At 42.8% G+C, this 16,710-nt stretch overlaps 1 protein-coding gene across 1 annotated transcript in view; it reads right to left on the bottom strand.

Annotated features, from left to right (window-relative positions):
- The window catches only part of SMS (spermine synthase), a 55,678-nt gene that overhangs the window by 7,415 nt on the left and 31,553 nt on the right, over positions 1–16,710 (bottom strand). Inside the window, exons 5-9 of the mRNA XM_066357201.1 lie at positions 14,675–14,850; positions 13,574–13,728; positions 12,673–12,762; positions 1,197–1,311; positions 339–418 (exon numbers count right to left, since the gene is read on the bottom strand). Coding sequence (XP_066213298.1) covers positions 339–418; positions 1,197–1,311; positions 12,673–12,762; positions 13,574–13,728; positions 14,675–14,850 — 616 coding nt within the window. The remainder of the gene's footprint in view (positions 1–338; positions 419–1,196; positions 1,312–12,672; positions 12,763–13,573; positions 13,729–14,674; positions 14,851–16,710) is intronic.

The raw sequence follows: 16,710 nt of genomic DNA, 5'->3' as shown, positions 1-16,710 counted from the left end.
GTTGCTTTTACTAGAATAAGCTTTGAGCAGGTTTCACTGCAGGGTTTCTATAAAGGAGAAATCACCGTCTCTGTCTCCATCTAGTGGCAGCCGCTCATACTACAGCCAAAGCCCAAGGTTGATAAATCCCAAAGGTTAAGGTAAGAGGACACAACAGAAATGATTTAATTCCCAATAGATACCAGGTGGGCTATTTACAAACTTAGTGCTTCAAAGAACATAATCCAATTATTCTGTTCTATCCTTAACGAACACAAATTTCAAGAATATGCATTCAGATTTCAAAATAGAAAATGTTTATTGAGACTTTTTTGGGGAAAAACAGTTAAATGGCCTACCTGTGTAAAATACTTCCCGTCCTGTTTCAGTACTTTCATGGAGAGGTCAAGAATCAGTCTGAGAAACTCCCATGTGGAATCTGGATGTTAAAAAATTTTAAGGTTTATAAATACGGGCTTGCATTCATCAGAAACAACAGCTCAAGTCAAACACATTAACACTCAATGACAGAAAAAGAGCCATGAGCTTAAGACCCAATATTCGAGAGCTTATTAATAAATGATAATAGTCATTTAGGCATGTATAGACTGTGTATCTTACACACGTGCTCATACACAAGCAGGATCCAAAGCAAGTGCGCATGCACTGAGCACCGCTCCCACACCAGTGAAGATTGGACACAAGGCAGTGGTTGGAATCTGCAAGGCGGCAGCCTCGAGGAAGGGGGAGCAGCAACATCCCAGGAGAGAAACCACCAGGGTCATCGGGTAGGGCCCCGGAGTGCAGACTCAGCGGGAAGACAAGGCGATAGGAAGACCCTTAACACCAAAACCCCAACTCAGCTGTGATTTGGAGCACGTGGTTTGAGAAGGGAGCTGTTTCTGGTGTTGCTTAGGCGGGTCACCAGCTTGTCCCATTACAGGTTAAAATTCACATAATGTGAATGTCTTGATGATATGATTGTGAGTCATTTTATTTCACGTTTTGTTTCAAATGATTGAGTTAATCTGCTCATTTAGGAGCAGGACAGAATTTGGCCAAAGCCAAATACAGCCATCATGGGCCCTCAGTTTAACTACCTTTAAAAAAATGAAGGAACTTAACTAGATAACCTCTAAAATCCTTTCACTCTTATGCCGGGCCAAGAAAAACATTTCTTTGAACAGTAGTTTGGTGAAAAACTAAAGAAGACCTACCTTCTTCTGGAGATGTGGAAATTGGAACGGCTGTCAAATCATTAATCACATAATCAAACTTTCTGCCTTGTTTGGCATACTTCTTCAGTACTGGAATGCAGTCCTCTACAAGAACCTTCCAGAAAGAACAGGAATAGACACGGTGAGCCAACACACATGGAAGTAGTTAAACCCTTGTAGAGGAAGGGGAGTAATGCAAGCTGGGGAAGCAGGGGCTGACATGCACCAGCACCTGCCCCACGAACGGAATGGAAAAGAGCGGACTTCCACCCGTGTGTGTTGGGGCTAAAATCCAGCGCTCACTACCTGCTTCCTGTGTAAACCAGTCTACAAGTACTCTTATTGCCCTTGTATTACAAATGAAGAAAACAAACTTGTGAGGTTCCAAAGCTTGCCCAGAGGCACCCAATAAAGAAACAGAGCCAAGAAGTACCCCTGCGAAGGAAAATGTAAAAAGAAAAAGTACACCTAGAGCTACCTGAAAGCCAAGTGCATGCTTTTAACCCTGAGCTAGACTGCCTCTCCTACTGTATTTTCCTCTTTTAGTGCTTCTTTCACAAAGCATACTGAATGACTTCGCTGTCTACTGATGTATCTTTATATCTACTCCAAACTCTTAACTGATGGTTTTTCAATGTCCTCTAACATTTTTGAGGACTGCCAATAAGAAAGCCAATACCAGCTCCCAAATGAGAGTTATCAATGAGGGGTATATAGCAGGTGAGAGCTGGAATTCTCATACCGACCCTTTACAGTAGATTCAGCAACTACGTTTGGGCTTTGCCTAACCTTTGAAATACTGCAGCTACAAGCTGGGGGCCCATCTGGTGCTAGGCAACATTGTGAACTCGGCAAGAGCTAGTCTCCTTTTATTTTTCTAGTTATATAATACATATTCATAGAAGAAAATTGACATCTACCAAGTAAATCAGAAATCAAGCTTGCCACAATTCCCTAAAATAATCTATTCCAGATTTTTTCCTATGGATGTTCTTACACATATCTTCAGTCACACTTTTTAAGTAACTGTCTTACTGTCTATGTGTTTTATAACGTGCTGCACTCAATGATTCATCATTCGAGCGCAACCATGCGAAGACACCGACAGCACTAACACCCCAGCTGCCTTCAATGTACGTATCAAGCCCAGTTGATGGTACTCAGATTCTGAGAAACATTCGCAAAGAAACACAAGTGCTTGTTCCTTTTTAAAACGAGGATCACACACATTATTCTAACTTGGAAATACTTACCTAACACCATTCCTGGCAATGGTGTTTGTAAAAACCTTATCGTCCCACTAAGTGTTCTATACTGATCGTCTTCAAGCCTTGGCCTCTACAAGCACAGTCGTAATAAACCTCTTGTACAGATAGATAGATGCCTTGCTGTCTACGGGCCGGATGCTCAAGACAAAGATACATATGTTTTAACTATATGTTTAAATGTTTATTTATTGATTTTGGGGAGAGAGAGAGAGAGCAAGAGAGGAACACAGATCTGTTCTGGTATGTGCCCTAACTGGGGGTTAAACCAGCAACTTCTGCATTTCAGGATGATGCTCTGTAAAGCCAGTATCCACGGCCGCCATCAAAGCTGCCTGGCTAACACAGGTTGGCATTTGATTCGGACAGACAGTAAGGAATCAACTGAGCTGAAAGCTGGTGATCCATTTTCCTTTAATCCTCGCTTGCACCGGCAGGCGAGAATATACACACACTGGGCTCCAAAACCCACTCATTTGGCACTCACAAAGCTACTGACTCATTCGAGTTTTCCTGGAATCAGACTTTCACCTCACCAGTCTTATTCACCTCTGTTCCCCATCTCCTCCACGAACTGACTTCTCCTTCCCCACTCTGCCATTTTGGCTGCCTCTCCCACGCGGCTTCGCTGCCCTGCCTCTAGGGCTATTCCTCCCTACAAGAACGTGGTCACTCTCTCAAATGGCCTCCTAGCTCCACCTTTTAAAACCTTTTGGTGTGAAAGCCCTCCCCCAACACACATTTCCCTAGCACAACCACACCCTTTCCCAAGCAAGAAGGGCATTAATATTATCACCTAGGCAACGGTGATCCATGTGAGCAGTGCCATCTTTAAAAAAGTGAGCATAATATATCTTATCTGCGCAACATGCTCTAACCGAGTTATTCGGTCAGGGCAAAGGCACGTATATTTTAGCTCTTACAGCAATCCACACTCCCACCAGCAATGCATGTGAGCAACTATTTCCTTGCATCCTTTCCAGCACTGGATGTCGTCCCTCTTATATTTTTGTCAAGCCCCTTGCTAATATTTTCACATGGACTTCCTGGGCCACCAACAGGGGTGAGCATCTTGTTGAAAGATTACAGGTTATTTGACTCCCGTCTTCTGACAAGTACCAGTTCATACCTATTATACCTTTTCTTTACTTAGTTAATTTTTAAATTAAAGCTGTAGGGGCTCTTTGTATTATTAAAGGGATTAACTCCCTGTCATTTTGTGGGCAGTATTGTTCTCAGTCAGCCTTTTGCCATTGTTTATGGTATCAATATTATGTTGTCATTATAGTTCCTGAAGTTCTTGTCCTCTCTTTAAAAGGTTTCCCTCCCTGGCTCATTAGCTTGGTTGGTTAGACCAGTGGTCCCCAACCATTTTTGGGCCACGGACCGGTTTAATGTCAGAAAATATTTTCATGGACCGGCCTTTAGGGTGGGATGGATAAATGTATCACGTGACCAAGACAAGCGTCAGGAGTCTTAGACGGATATAACAGAGGGAATCTGGTCATTTTTTTAAGAATAAAACATCGTTCAGACTTAAATATAAATAAAACGGAAATAATGTAAGTTATTTATTCTTTCTCTGCAGACTGGTACCAAATGGCCCACAGACCAGTACCGGTCCGTGGCCCGGGTCTTGGGGACCACTGGGTTAGAGCATTGTCCAGAAGCACAGAGGTTGCTGGTTTGATCCCCAGTCAGGGCACATACAGGACCAGATTGATGTTCCCGTCTCTCTCTCTCCCTTCCTCTCTCGTTAAAATAAATAAAAATTTTAAAAATGGTTTCCCAACTCCTAAAATTTCCTAATCATTAGTTTTTATATCTAGAGCTTAACCCATCTGAAATTAATTTTTCTATGGCTTCTAGAGTTAACTTTGTTCTCATGCAGATAGATGGACAACCTATTATGACAGCATCATTTATTAAATCAACTAATCTTCTCCCAAGTGAAATAATTAAGAAGTGAAGGAATAAAATTAAGAAATAAAATGGAGGCCTGACCTGTGGTGGCACAGTGGATAAAAGCATCGACCTGGAAATGCTGAGGTCGCCGGTTCGAAACCCTGGGCTTGCCTGGTCAAGGCACATATGGGAGTTGATGCTTACAGCTCCTCCCCCTTCTCTCTCTCTGTCTCCTCTCTCTCTCTCTCTCTCCTCTCTAAAATGAATAAATAAAAAATAAAAAATAAATAAAATGGAGTCACTATGGTTAAGCTGCTAAATTATCTTTTTAAATTTTTTATTTATTAATTTTTAGAGAGAGGAGAGAGAGAAAAGGAAGGAGAAGCTGGAAGCATCAACTCATAGTAATTGCTTCCTATATGTGCGTTGACTGGGCAAGCCCAGGGTTTCGAACCGGCAACCTCAGTGTTCCAGGTTGACGCTTTATCCACTACGCCACCACAGGTCAGGCTAAGCTGCTAAATCAGTAAAGGCTGAGGCACGAAGCAACGATTCTATTCTTGCCTTAACTAGCCTGGGAACTTAAACTTCTGAACTTTCCAGTCCTGCGTCAATGCCTAGACACAATCCGTGGGTTGTGCACCAATGCCTGGATATACATCAAACCCTCAGATGACCGTCTGCATGACCTCAAGAAGAAATTTTTCCACTGTCCACATCACCGGGCATCTGAAGCTTACAATCCTGGACCAAGTCATGGGCTAAGAATACAGAATTGATTCTCCTCAAGAATGTGCTTTTTACTATAAAAAGTCTCAGCTTTTCTTTCCGCTTTGGAACACTGCTGGCATTGCCAATATGTATTTCCAGTTTGCAAACCCAAATACCCTTGGATAAGTTTGTCATATATTTCTAGGAAAAACCTCCTGACTCTTTTGAGCTGAGTCAACACATCATAGACCACATATTAGCTGTATGTGTTCAAGTCTCTGTGACACTCCTCTTATCTATGTCTATTCCTGTGTCAACGTCATATTTCCTATTTGATTACAAGAGGACAAATCTTCTCCCTTCACTATGGTTATTTTACATATTTTTCTTGGCTATTTTAGACATTTACTGTTACAAATGAACTTCAGGGCCGGTTGGCTCAGTGGTAGAGCGTCGGCCTGGTGTGTGGAAGTCCCGGGTTCGATTCCCGGCCAGGGCACACAGGAGAGGCGCCCATCTGCTTCTCCCCCCCTCCCCCCCTCCTTCCTCTCTGTCTCTCTCTTCCCCTCCCGCAGCCGAGGCTCCATTGGAGCAAAAGATGGCCCGGGCGCTGGAGATGGCTCCTTGGCCTCTGCCCCAGGCACTAGTGTGGCTCTGGTCGTGACAGAGCCACGCCCCGGATGGGCGGAGCATCGCCTCCTGGTGGGCGTGCCGGGTGGATCCCGGTCAGGCGCATGCTGGAGTCTGTCTGACTGCCTCCCCGTTTCCAGCTTCAGAAAAACACACAAAAAAAAAAAAAAAAAGAAAAGAAAAGAAAAAAAAGAAACAAATGAACTTCAAAAGCATCTGGTCTAATTCTGGGTCACTATGAATTAGAACGCTGAGGTTGCCGGTTCGAAACCCTGGGCTTGCCCGGTCAACACACATATAGGAAGCAATTACTATGAGTTGATGCTTCCTGCTTCTCCCTCCTTTTCTCTCTCTCCTCTCTCTAAAAATTAATAAATAAAAAATTTAAAAAAGATAATTTAGCAGCTTAACCATAGTGACTTGGGATTCTGCCCTTGGGATTCTGATTAGATTTATAATTAGAAAGAAAAACATTGTTCTGATATTTTTATCCAAGAAATGTAATGCCTCTCACCAGATTCAAACTTCAGTTGTTTTTCAATAAGATCTTAACATAATTGTTTTCTTTTTTCGAGAGGTAAAGTTCTTGTTTATTGCTGCAGCAATTCTTACAGACATTAGCGTTCAGCTAAATAAAGATACATTAATTACAACACAACCCCCAAATGCTATGGAGGTGGGGAGCGTGCCCGGCCTGGTGACCAGACTAGACTGTCAGAGGAAGTACACTCAGGGGGTGTGTGGTGTCCACATTCCAGGCTCATGTGTGTATATACACTTCATGTGTTTCTTTATATTTATAGAGAGAGATAACTGAGTTTTGTGTATACAAAGTACTGTTACAAATACAATACTACTCCTGGCGCTTTACAATAAGCTCTATTTCACCCTCTTAGAGAACAATAGTGCAAGTTCATACTCTAGGGGCTTACTGAGTACATACAAGACACTGCCTTCTCACACAGTGCTTCTGCATTGCCCAGATGGAGGGGACAGATTGGGGTGGGGTAAGGGTGTGTGTGTGTGTACACGTGTGTGTGTGTGTACACGTGTGTGTGTGTGTGTACGTGCATGTGCGCGTGCATGCTTTCAAGTCAGCCAAACCAGAGAAGGATCAGATAGACAAACTCAAACCAACAATTACAAGGGACCTTGTAAATTGAGAGTAAACACATCTAAGGGGAGGTGGCCCTCGGCAGCAAACAATGATAACAGCCACACCCCTGGGGACCTTAGCACAATTCTGATCAGTCTCATAATACTCATGATTCTTGTTCAACTTATTCCTATGTATTTAATAATTGGTCACTACTTTGAATAGGTTTTCTGGCCTATCCTCCACCCTTAATTTCCATTAAAACTATTTTGCCTTTTGCATAGAAGAAATTATTAGTCTAATTACTGGTCTGCCTTTATCCAATCACTTGCCCCAATTCTCATGAATTCAACTAGATTTCTATACAAGTTTCCTCAATCTTTTAAGCATTCATATCATTTGAAAATAATATTTATACTTTTTGTATTTTCCTACCCTACTGAGTTAGGTAATGTCTCAAAAACAATGTGGAGTAAAGGTAATAAGCATCCTCACCTCGTTCCTAGTTTCAGTGGAAATGCCCTATGTGTTTTGTTATTATGGATGAAAAGGCGGCACATACTAAACCTGACAAGCTCAGGGGAGGCCTGCATGGTGGCCTCACAGACTCAGAGACCTGAAGTAACCACACAGGACGGTCTGCAATGACAGCTTCCTAACTGAAATGAGTCACGGCAGGCAGTCCTGTCCTAGGGCAGCATCTTCCCCAACAGAGGTCAGTGTTGACCTTACCTGAGCGGTCTGCTGTCTCTGCATCCACCACAGCATGCCCTGGGAATGATCCCCTCTAGCCAGACCCCTCGGGGACACTCTCCCACCAGAACCCGAGACCACAGACCCCCTCATTGCTAGCTTGTTCCCGCATACCATCTCTATGCGCTGTTCACTGTTAACTATCCTAGACCCACCTATATAAAAGGGGTGTCTATACATTGTGCTTTTTATCCAATCCCAGAGATTTCCCCGCTTTGCTTCTCCCGCCTCCCTAATCTGTCACCACTGGATTCCATGTCACCCTTTACCTCTCCCCCTTTGATTCTGATGTATAAAGTAAGGTGCAAAACTGCCCCTCTCAGGAGCATTTTCCCAATCTGCTCAGATTTTGTTTCCTGGCAATTGTAGTCAGTTTGGCTCAAACTCATAAAATAATTCTCTACAGGTTGATATGTTTCTTATGTAAACACCCTTTAATGTATTATTTTTAAGATTCTGACAGTTTTTTTCAACTGATTGATTTTAGAGAGGAAGGGGGAGAGAGAGACACTGACTTGTTTTTCCGTTTATTTATGCAGTCACTGGCTGATTCTTGTACATGCCCTGACCAGAGATCAAACCCACAATCTTGGCATATCGGGAAGACGCTCTAACCTCAGTTGAGCATCTGGCCACCCGGCCACAGCCTGAGAGTTTCTAGTATGTTTAGTTTCTCTTCTTTTGCAATTGTATAAGGTCTATCAGAAAGTTCTGTCTGTTTTTGGAATAAAACAAAATACAAACTTTTCTTACCGTCAATAAACTTTATTAAATAATATAATTGCCATTATTATTAATGATTTCTTGCCAGCGTTAGGGCAATTTGTATATCTCATTTTTGAAAAATGTTTTATCTTTTGATGCGAAAAATTGAACCAGTGCTTGTTTGATATCTTCTTCATTTTTGAATTTTTTGCCCTTCAAAAAATTTTGTAAGGACAAAAACAAGTGATAGTCGGAGGGTGCTAAGTCCAGGGAATATGGTGGATGCGACAGACATGCTTCTGTAGCATTTCTTCCTTGTTGAAATTCGTAAAAATTACAGTGGCGTAAATGAACTTTATCAGTAGCCATGGGTACACTATGGCTTCACACATAAGACTAATGTGAATCAACTTTGTTTTAGTTAATTTGCTACGTCAGTATGTATACATTAAGTGATAAAAATAGAGGCACACATGCGCCAAATAAACACCTGCTTACGTGTCGAAACTTGTTGTGATAGAAACGGACAGAACTTTCCGGTAGACCTTATATTTTACCTACAAAGTTTTCATTCATTAAGAATGACTAAATATTGCCAATGTTTTATCATCTATTAATATCAACTGTTCTCTCCTTTAAATTATTCATACAATGAATTATGATTTCTTAAGATTCATATTTTTATATTTATGAACAAAAACTCTTGTGCACAATATATAATTCCTCAAATAAACTGCTAGATTCAATTAATTACTATTTTACTTGGAAACCTTGTACATACATAAAACTCAATTTCTAGTATTTGTTTTGTACTATTTTAATGACTAATTTTTTTTATTTAAAAAATCAGTATTTTTGGTCCTGGCTAGTTGGCTCAGTGGTCGAGTGTTGGCACAGTGTGCGGATGTCCTGTGTTCAATTCCCGGTCAGGGCACACAGGAGAGGTGACCATCTGTCCCCCTCCCCGCAGCCATGGCACGATTGGTTCTAGTGCATCAGCCCTGGGCGCTGAGGATGGCTCCGTGGAGCCTCAGCCTAGGGCGCTAAAAATAGCTCAGTTGCGAGTATGGTCCTGGATGGGTAGAACATTAGCCCCACATGGGGGTGGCCGGTGGATCCTGGTCAAAGCACATTCGGGAGTCTATCTCCCCTACTCTCACTAAAGAAAAAAAGGTCAGTATTTTAAAATATTTTTATTTATTCATTTTAGCAAGAGAGGGAGAGAGCATGCGTGTAAGAGAGACAGAAACATCAAGCTGTTCCCGTATTTCCCTGACCAGGGATGAAACCGGCAGCCTTCATGCTTCAGGGAGACCCTCAAACCAACCAAACTATCTGGTCAGGGCACTAATGATTTTCGTGCTAAAATGATTCCATCATTATAACAGCAATGGAGCCCTGGCTGGATGGCTTGGTTGGCGGGAGCATCATCCTGCAATGCAGAGGTGGCTGGTTCGATCCTTGGCTGGACACATACAGAAACAGATTGATGTTTCTGTCTCCTTCTCTCCCCCTTCCTCTGTGAATTCAATTTTCTAAAAAGAATTTAAAAATCAGAAAAATAACAATAAAAGCAATGGAGAGTGCTTTGGAATATTTTCTATTTTCTAAAAAAAGTTAACAGACTAATTATCTGTTTCTCAAATGATAAATGGTTGCAATACCTGGTGTTTTGTTAAGGGTAGTAGTGTTTTAATGCCTAAGGGGCCTGTCTGCAGCTGCCTGGGAGACCAAAAACGCCCACCTTTTGAGAGCTTTCGAGAGGGGAGGGGACACTCAGAATCAGAATTTTCCAAGCGCCCCCTGGTGGCTGTTCTGTTCCAGAAAGGAGGCACGGGAGAAAGGACGGGATCAGGAAACCAACAAGAGCCCAGCCATTTCAAGTATAATACTTCTCTTCCCGTCCCTAAAATGTCTGACTGTCTATGCTACCATTGGCCTTGGGTGCTATGCCCTCAAACAGACACTCAAGTGGAGAGGTATTCTCCCGAGGCCATTAGTAAATCTTCCCACTTCTACACAAGGTGGGGCAAATGCAGGCTTACAGTTGTTGGTGAATAGAGTTGTTCTCTATTCAATACTTAATAGAGAATACAAGAATAATTAAAATCATAAGTAAAAAACTAAGATATAAACCTAATTATGGAAACATTTAAAAAATACAAGAATAAACTGAGTTCTGTGTACTCGTACAAGTAAACCTCCTTCTGCCCACTCCGTACAAGTAAACCTCCTTCTGCCCACTCCGTACGCCCTTTAATTGTAACAGTCCACAGTTCCACTGTTTGGCAGCTTTGGGTTGGGGTTGTCTACGTATTTGTTTCTTAATCCATATAAGGAACTAGGAAGCTGAATTATTCCTCTCAAGTTACCCTACAGCCTTGGAAAATGTTCTTTAAACTCTTAAGCTTAATCTTCTTAATCACAAAATAGGAACAATAGCCATTTGGTACTGATGTGAACACTAAATGTGAAAACACCCCAGGCAGAGGGGTCTTATAAACAATGCAAACATTATTTGTAAACAATAGTAACTTTCAGCTCATTGTGAAAAAGCATCTGTCTCGCTCTAAGGCGGTGTTTTTCAGCTGCTGGTCTGGGGACCATTAGTACTGGTTCACGAAAGAGTTAAACCCCCTGATGTTGTATGAATTTTCATACATACATGTAATCTTCACACAACATGGGAGGGTTAACTGTTTCGCGGACTGGCAGTTGAAAAATAGTCTTAGAGCGACCACCTGGAGGGGCAGAGCATCGCCCCCTGGTGGGTGTGCCAGGTGGATCCCGGTCGGGCGCATGTGGGAGTCTGTCTGACTGTCTAACTGTCTCTCTCCGTTTCCAGCTTCAGAAAAATACAAAATAATAATAATAATAAAAAAAATAAAAAAATAAAAAGAAAACTACTGTCTTAGAGAAGCTAACCCTCCCTCACTTTTGGAACTTTCAAATAGTAAAAGTGAAATACACACCTTTCTTTTCCTTTTGCCTACAAAGCAGTCACAACTGCATTTTAATGTAGTTATAATTCCTCTCGGCTTAAATTATCAAGCTTGTACCGTGAAATCAAATTTAGATACACACACTTTGGGAACAATGGGATGGGGGTGAGTAATTTACATTTCAACAAACTGAAGGGCTCATCTAAATTGTCTATACATCTGCAAATACACAAGATTGTGTTCAAAGAAAATAAGTATTTGCTTGGTTACCTTGTCCCAACAAGCACTGTGGGTATGGGCACCAAATATACGCATCCTGAAAATACCATACAAGATGTGTCTTACAATCGATGAACACCTCAAGTGCTACAACTACAAGTTGATGCTTCTCCTCTCTCTCCTTTCCTGTCTGTCTCTAAGAAAAAAAAAGTGTCTTACAAGCTATAAAGACTAATGAACTTGCAAGCACAGTAGAATTCAGGACAGAATCTAATTGATTAGCAAACTCCCCCTGAGACACCCAGACACAGAGATTGATTACTCAGGGTATGCAGATGAAGGTGGTGGGGCACGGGTCATAAAAAGGTACATGACATCTTTTATGCGAAAATGAGTGAATGTTATTCAATTCAGCTTCTCCAGTTCTTTCTTATTTATTCTAAGTACATATCTGTCCTAAATATAAATCTATGTATAACTCACAAAGGGAATACTAAGAGGAGCAGATACGCCATCTCAAAATATGCCGCTTTGCCAGACGGAGAGTTTTGAGCTGTAGGCACTTGAAAAACAGCAAATAGAGAGACTTTCTCAGAACCCCCTTTATCTGCCCAAAAACAGATCCTGCAAAAGGAATTCAACTGTCAGACTGCCCTCCCTGGGGGACTCAACCAGGGAAGAGGGCCTCTTATCACCACATGGACCCAGGCAAACTTTGTCACAAACGACCATATCTCCCATCTGGTCTTCCATCTAAGGGCCCGTTCATTTCCCTATTAAGATAACAGCTTCGTGACAGCCAGAGTGAGAGGGAGTGGACGGAGGTAGGAGAGGGTATGGGCGGTAAACGGTGGGGAAAGAGACTCTGCTCAGCTGTACACTTGAAACTTGTGTGATTTTATCAACCAATGTCACCCCAATACATTCAATAAAGTTTTAAAGAAAGATGGTATTTAAGCCCAAATCATAAAAAGCTATTTCTGTGTTACTCATTTTTCTCTGGCTCCTTTCACATATACAGGGGTCTACATGTTAATAAACATGGTTTTCTCTCATTCATCTGTTTGTGAGTATAGAAGTTTCAGTCAAGAACTAGATAAAGGGAAATCCACCCTCCCTCCCCAAGATGATCCACTTACCTTCTTATCCAATTAGACATAGAGTTGTTTTAGGAAGGCATAATTCAGATCAATAGCATGTCTATTATACTATCAATTGACTTAAAAATATTAACCGGAAAACATAATTACCTGATAGCAGTCTCCTGTCAGATTGTCCAAGACATCTCCACACGTTTTTCGCATGTATTTCTTACATCCATCAATCACCATTTGGTCAATGTTCGAAAGAGGTTAAGGAGAAACTTACCCTGAACTTCAACATATCAAAGAACTCTGAAATAATACTTTAAAGGAAAGGTTAAGACAAAAGTTTTACAACACTAATAATAAAATAAGACGATTTCATTTTTGCACCAAGGACACTGTAAAGCAGGGGTCTCAAACTTGCGGCCCGCCGAACAATTTTGTGCGGCCCGCAGACTAATCCACGAAGTTCAAAATATTTTGGATAAAATTAAGTAAGCCTAGGGGCCTACCTGTATTTTTCATTTCTCTAGCATCCTAGCTAGATATTAGTTTAGTTAACAGCAGTTGTGATGCGAACTACAGTTTCTGGTCGTTTTGTGACACTGAGTAAACTGCATGTAAGATTGTGCTTGTTGTACTGATTTGTTTTTTGTTTTCAACTGCAGTGAGAAAAGTGTTGCGTAACAGTTGCCTTTTGTACACCTAGTGCGGCCCGCCGAACGGCTGTGATCTTGCTCTGCGGCCCACATGCTGAGTTGAGTTTGAGACCCCTGCTCTAAAGGAACTGATTTTCTTCTTCTTCTCATACAGGAATTACCTCAGCTACGGCTGAGCAGTAGCAGACATGGAACCAGCGTCGCTTGCTCTTTAATTTGCAACGAGGTTATCTCTGCTTCTTTGTTGGTGGCCACATGAAAAGGCTCCTGCTGCCGAATTGAAATGTTCATTCAAGGCACTGTTTATCACACATTTGCCTCCTAACATTCACTGGACTCGTAAGACCGAAAGGGAGGAAGAAAACAAAATCAGCCCACTGAACTTGACATCGTGTAACAAAGGATATCTCTACCATGGTGACCATCTTTGGTTTCAGTTTGACTATCTCACATAAAATGCCCCCATCGCCACCTCCGAGAATCAGCACGTCTTTGCCAGTGTAATCTTCTTTGCCACTGCCCATGATGGCCCGGGTATATGCCAGGTCACTCTCCGCCAGGTCTAGGGAGGAAACACACCCAAAATGGTGACTCTATCCAAACCCACACAGCGCCTAACCCAGAACACCAGGAAGTGCTGGATTCTAGCGAAGACGCTTCGCTTTCCATCTTTAAAAACTGTCAACAAGGTACAGAGGTGGTTTGTATTTTTTTTTTTTGGATTGTGCAGTTTTCATCAACCCCAATACGACAGATTACACACATAGATGACATACATGTATACATTAGTCATAACTCAGTCTTAAGGATGTACTCAAGTGAATAATTAGGAGCAATTGTGTCTTTCCAGATGAAATAATTCAACATCTGAGAGCTGCTTCAAAATATGAGGGAGAGCCTGGCACGTGGTGGCGCAGTGAACACAGTGTCGACCTGGAACACTGAGGTCACCGTTTCAAAACCCCACGCTTGTGTGGTCAGGGTACGTACAAGAAGCAATCAATGAACAACTAAAGCGAAGCAACTATGATATCTCTCTCTCCCCCTCCCTCTCTCTCTAAAGTCAGGAAATAAAATCTTTAAAAAATATGAGGCAGAAAGGGGACTGGGATTTAGGGGAAACAAGACTGGCCAGGAATCGATAACTGCTGACACCTGGTGGCAAGTGTATGCAGGTTCATCATACTATTTGGTCTACTTAGATGTGAGGTTTTGTATAACAAGGAGGTTTCTGTAAAGAAGCAATTATATACTTTTTGAAATACAATCCAAATACTCGTCACTAAGAAATTAAGAAAGAGGAATGTTGAGACAATGTTTGCATAGCTCTGCTATAAAACATGAAGGCCCAGACAACCCGCAGGCTAATACAAGAGTGTTCATTTCGAAACCATCAGTGCCAAGGACAAACTTGGGCCAACCCACAACAGTGCTTTCTGTCAAGGAAACAACCGAATCCCACACATCGTCACTTCGCTGTACAATTGGGGTAGGGATGGAATACTTACTAACATCCCCACTGAGGATGAGAATATTTCCAAATTGCTTCGAGTGCAGAATTTTGATGTTCTGGTAAGGGGAATCTTCATCATAGACCACTTCGTCTATGTCGTACTCAACCAGGCGGCCGTCAGCAGTGGGCCAGTACCTGTCAATAGCCCCTCCACGAACTATGGGTGGCAATCTGGGAAAACAGGAGTGAGCCTTGTAAGAGTTGCTTATGATGGGCCTGCCTTAAAACTGGGCCTAGGCCTGACCAGGCGGTGGCGTAGTAAATAGAGCGTCGGACTGGGATGCGGAGGACCCAGGTTTGAGACCCCGAGGTTGCCAGCTTGAGCGCGGACTCATCTGGTTTGAGCAAGGCTCACCAGCTTGGACCTGAGCAAGGGGTCACTCGGTCTGCTGTAGCCCCCCAATCAAGGCACATATGAGAAAGCAATCAATGAACAGCTGAGGCGCCTCAATGAAGAATTGATGTTTCTCATCTCTCTCCCTTCCTGTCTATCTCTATCTGTCCCTCTCTCTGACTCTGTCTCTGTCACAATAAATAAATAAATAAATAATAAAAAACCCTGGGCCTGGGCACAAGTGTGCAGAAGCAATCCATGTGACCCCAGGCCATCTCCAGAAGAGCAGCAACAAATCTAGTACTTGGTCTTTTAGGTTTGACCAACAACATGGCCACCATCATATCTCAACGATGGCTGTACATATAGGACTTGACTTTTTTAAACCCTTTCTGGCATGACTTAAAATTTCCTGATAAAAAGTTGCAGGAGAAAATGGCCACTGCAGTCACCACACTTCACCCCTAACATTTCAGCAGGGACCTCTCCAGACTGCTACAGAACCACACAGCCATGACCACATCGCTGTAGGTGCGCGTGGGTTCTGGGGTTCAGAAGCCATGTCTGAGTGTTTCCAATTGTACCTTTAGAGCTGTTCTGCTTTGGAAAGTATTTTTCTTTTTTTTCTTTTTCACCCTCACTTAATCTAGAAGAGTTTTTTTTTTCCCCGTTGTGGGTTTCGTGACATTGACATGGTGGAAAAATCCAGAGCAGGTGCTCTGCAGAAAAGCCCAGGTGGCTTGGCCTGACGCTCCCATTAGTCAGGCTGACCTGTTACACAGGCATCCCACTGGAGACAGGAGCCGTGTGCCTGTGCTGTCACTGAGGATGCTAAGTATATATAACCACTCGGCTGAAGTAGATGGTAGCAGATCTCTATATGCGAAGCCACCTCTCTTTCCCTTTCTGAGCTAGGCAGAAAGAGGCCTCGTCCTGCAGCATTCTAGGTGTCTGCGGCACTTTGCTGTGGAACACTTACTAAGCAAGCTGTGGGTGGTCCTCTGAAACTGAGTGAAGGTCCCGATCGCCCAACAAGCTTCTACTCATGGCTCTGGCATCTAGAAGATTCTTGCCTGAGCCAATTATTACTACAGTGGCAGCAAACTGATGACTTTCCAATTGCATTGTTTAGGAAGTGCTCAGAGAGGGTGAATGTATTAGAAACTGCCAGCAGAGGACACTAAATGACAGGGAAAAACAGGCCTGGAGAGGGCGGTTGGCAAATCCACCCGGAACACAAACAAAACCCAGTACACAGAGCACACCGCATCTCCCAGCCACGTGTCCTCAGACACAGCGGTGTTCCACAGCAAAGTGCTGCAGACACCTAGAATGCTGCAGGACGAGGCCTCTTTCTGCCTAGCTCAGCAGTTTCTTCCCCTCCTCGCTCACCTGCTTCCCAGAGTCCCGTCTGGACCTGTTCTAAGTTCATGCCACTTCCTGTGAGGAAACAGTACTAACACTTGTAAAGAACACGATGTTCGCAAAGCCAGTTCCCGTACTACACTCTAAATGCTAACAGCTCATGATTGAAACACCTCTTCTTTCGGGTGAACAAATTCAGATGCTGGAATGTTAGGCAGACCAGAGGTTTTTCTCGAAAAATGTGGAGCCCCAGTCAGGACACCTGCCCCATCCCGAAAGCAGGCTAAGAGGACTTGGGGGAAGCCTTTTCCACCCCTGGCCGATGGGTGCAG

Source organism: Saccopteryx leptura, chromosome X (assembly GCF_036850995.1).
Source record: "Saccopteryx leptura isolate mSacLep1 chromosome X, mSacLep1_pri_phased_curated, whole genome shotgun sequence".
Classification (NCBI taxonomy): Eukaryota; Metazoa; Chordata; class Mammalia; order Chiroptera; family Emballonuridae; genus Saccopteryx; species Saccopteryx leptura.
This window is presented reverse-complemented; position numbering and strand designations above follow the sequence as displayed.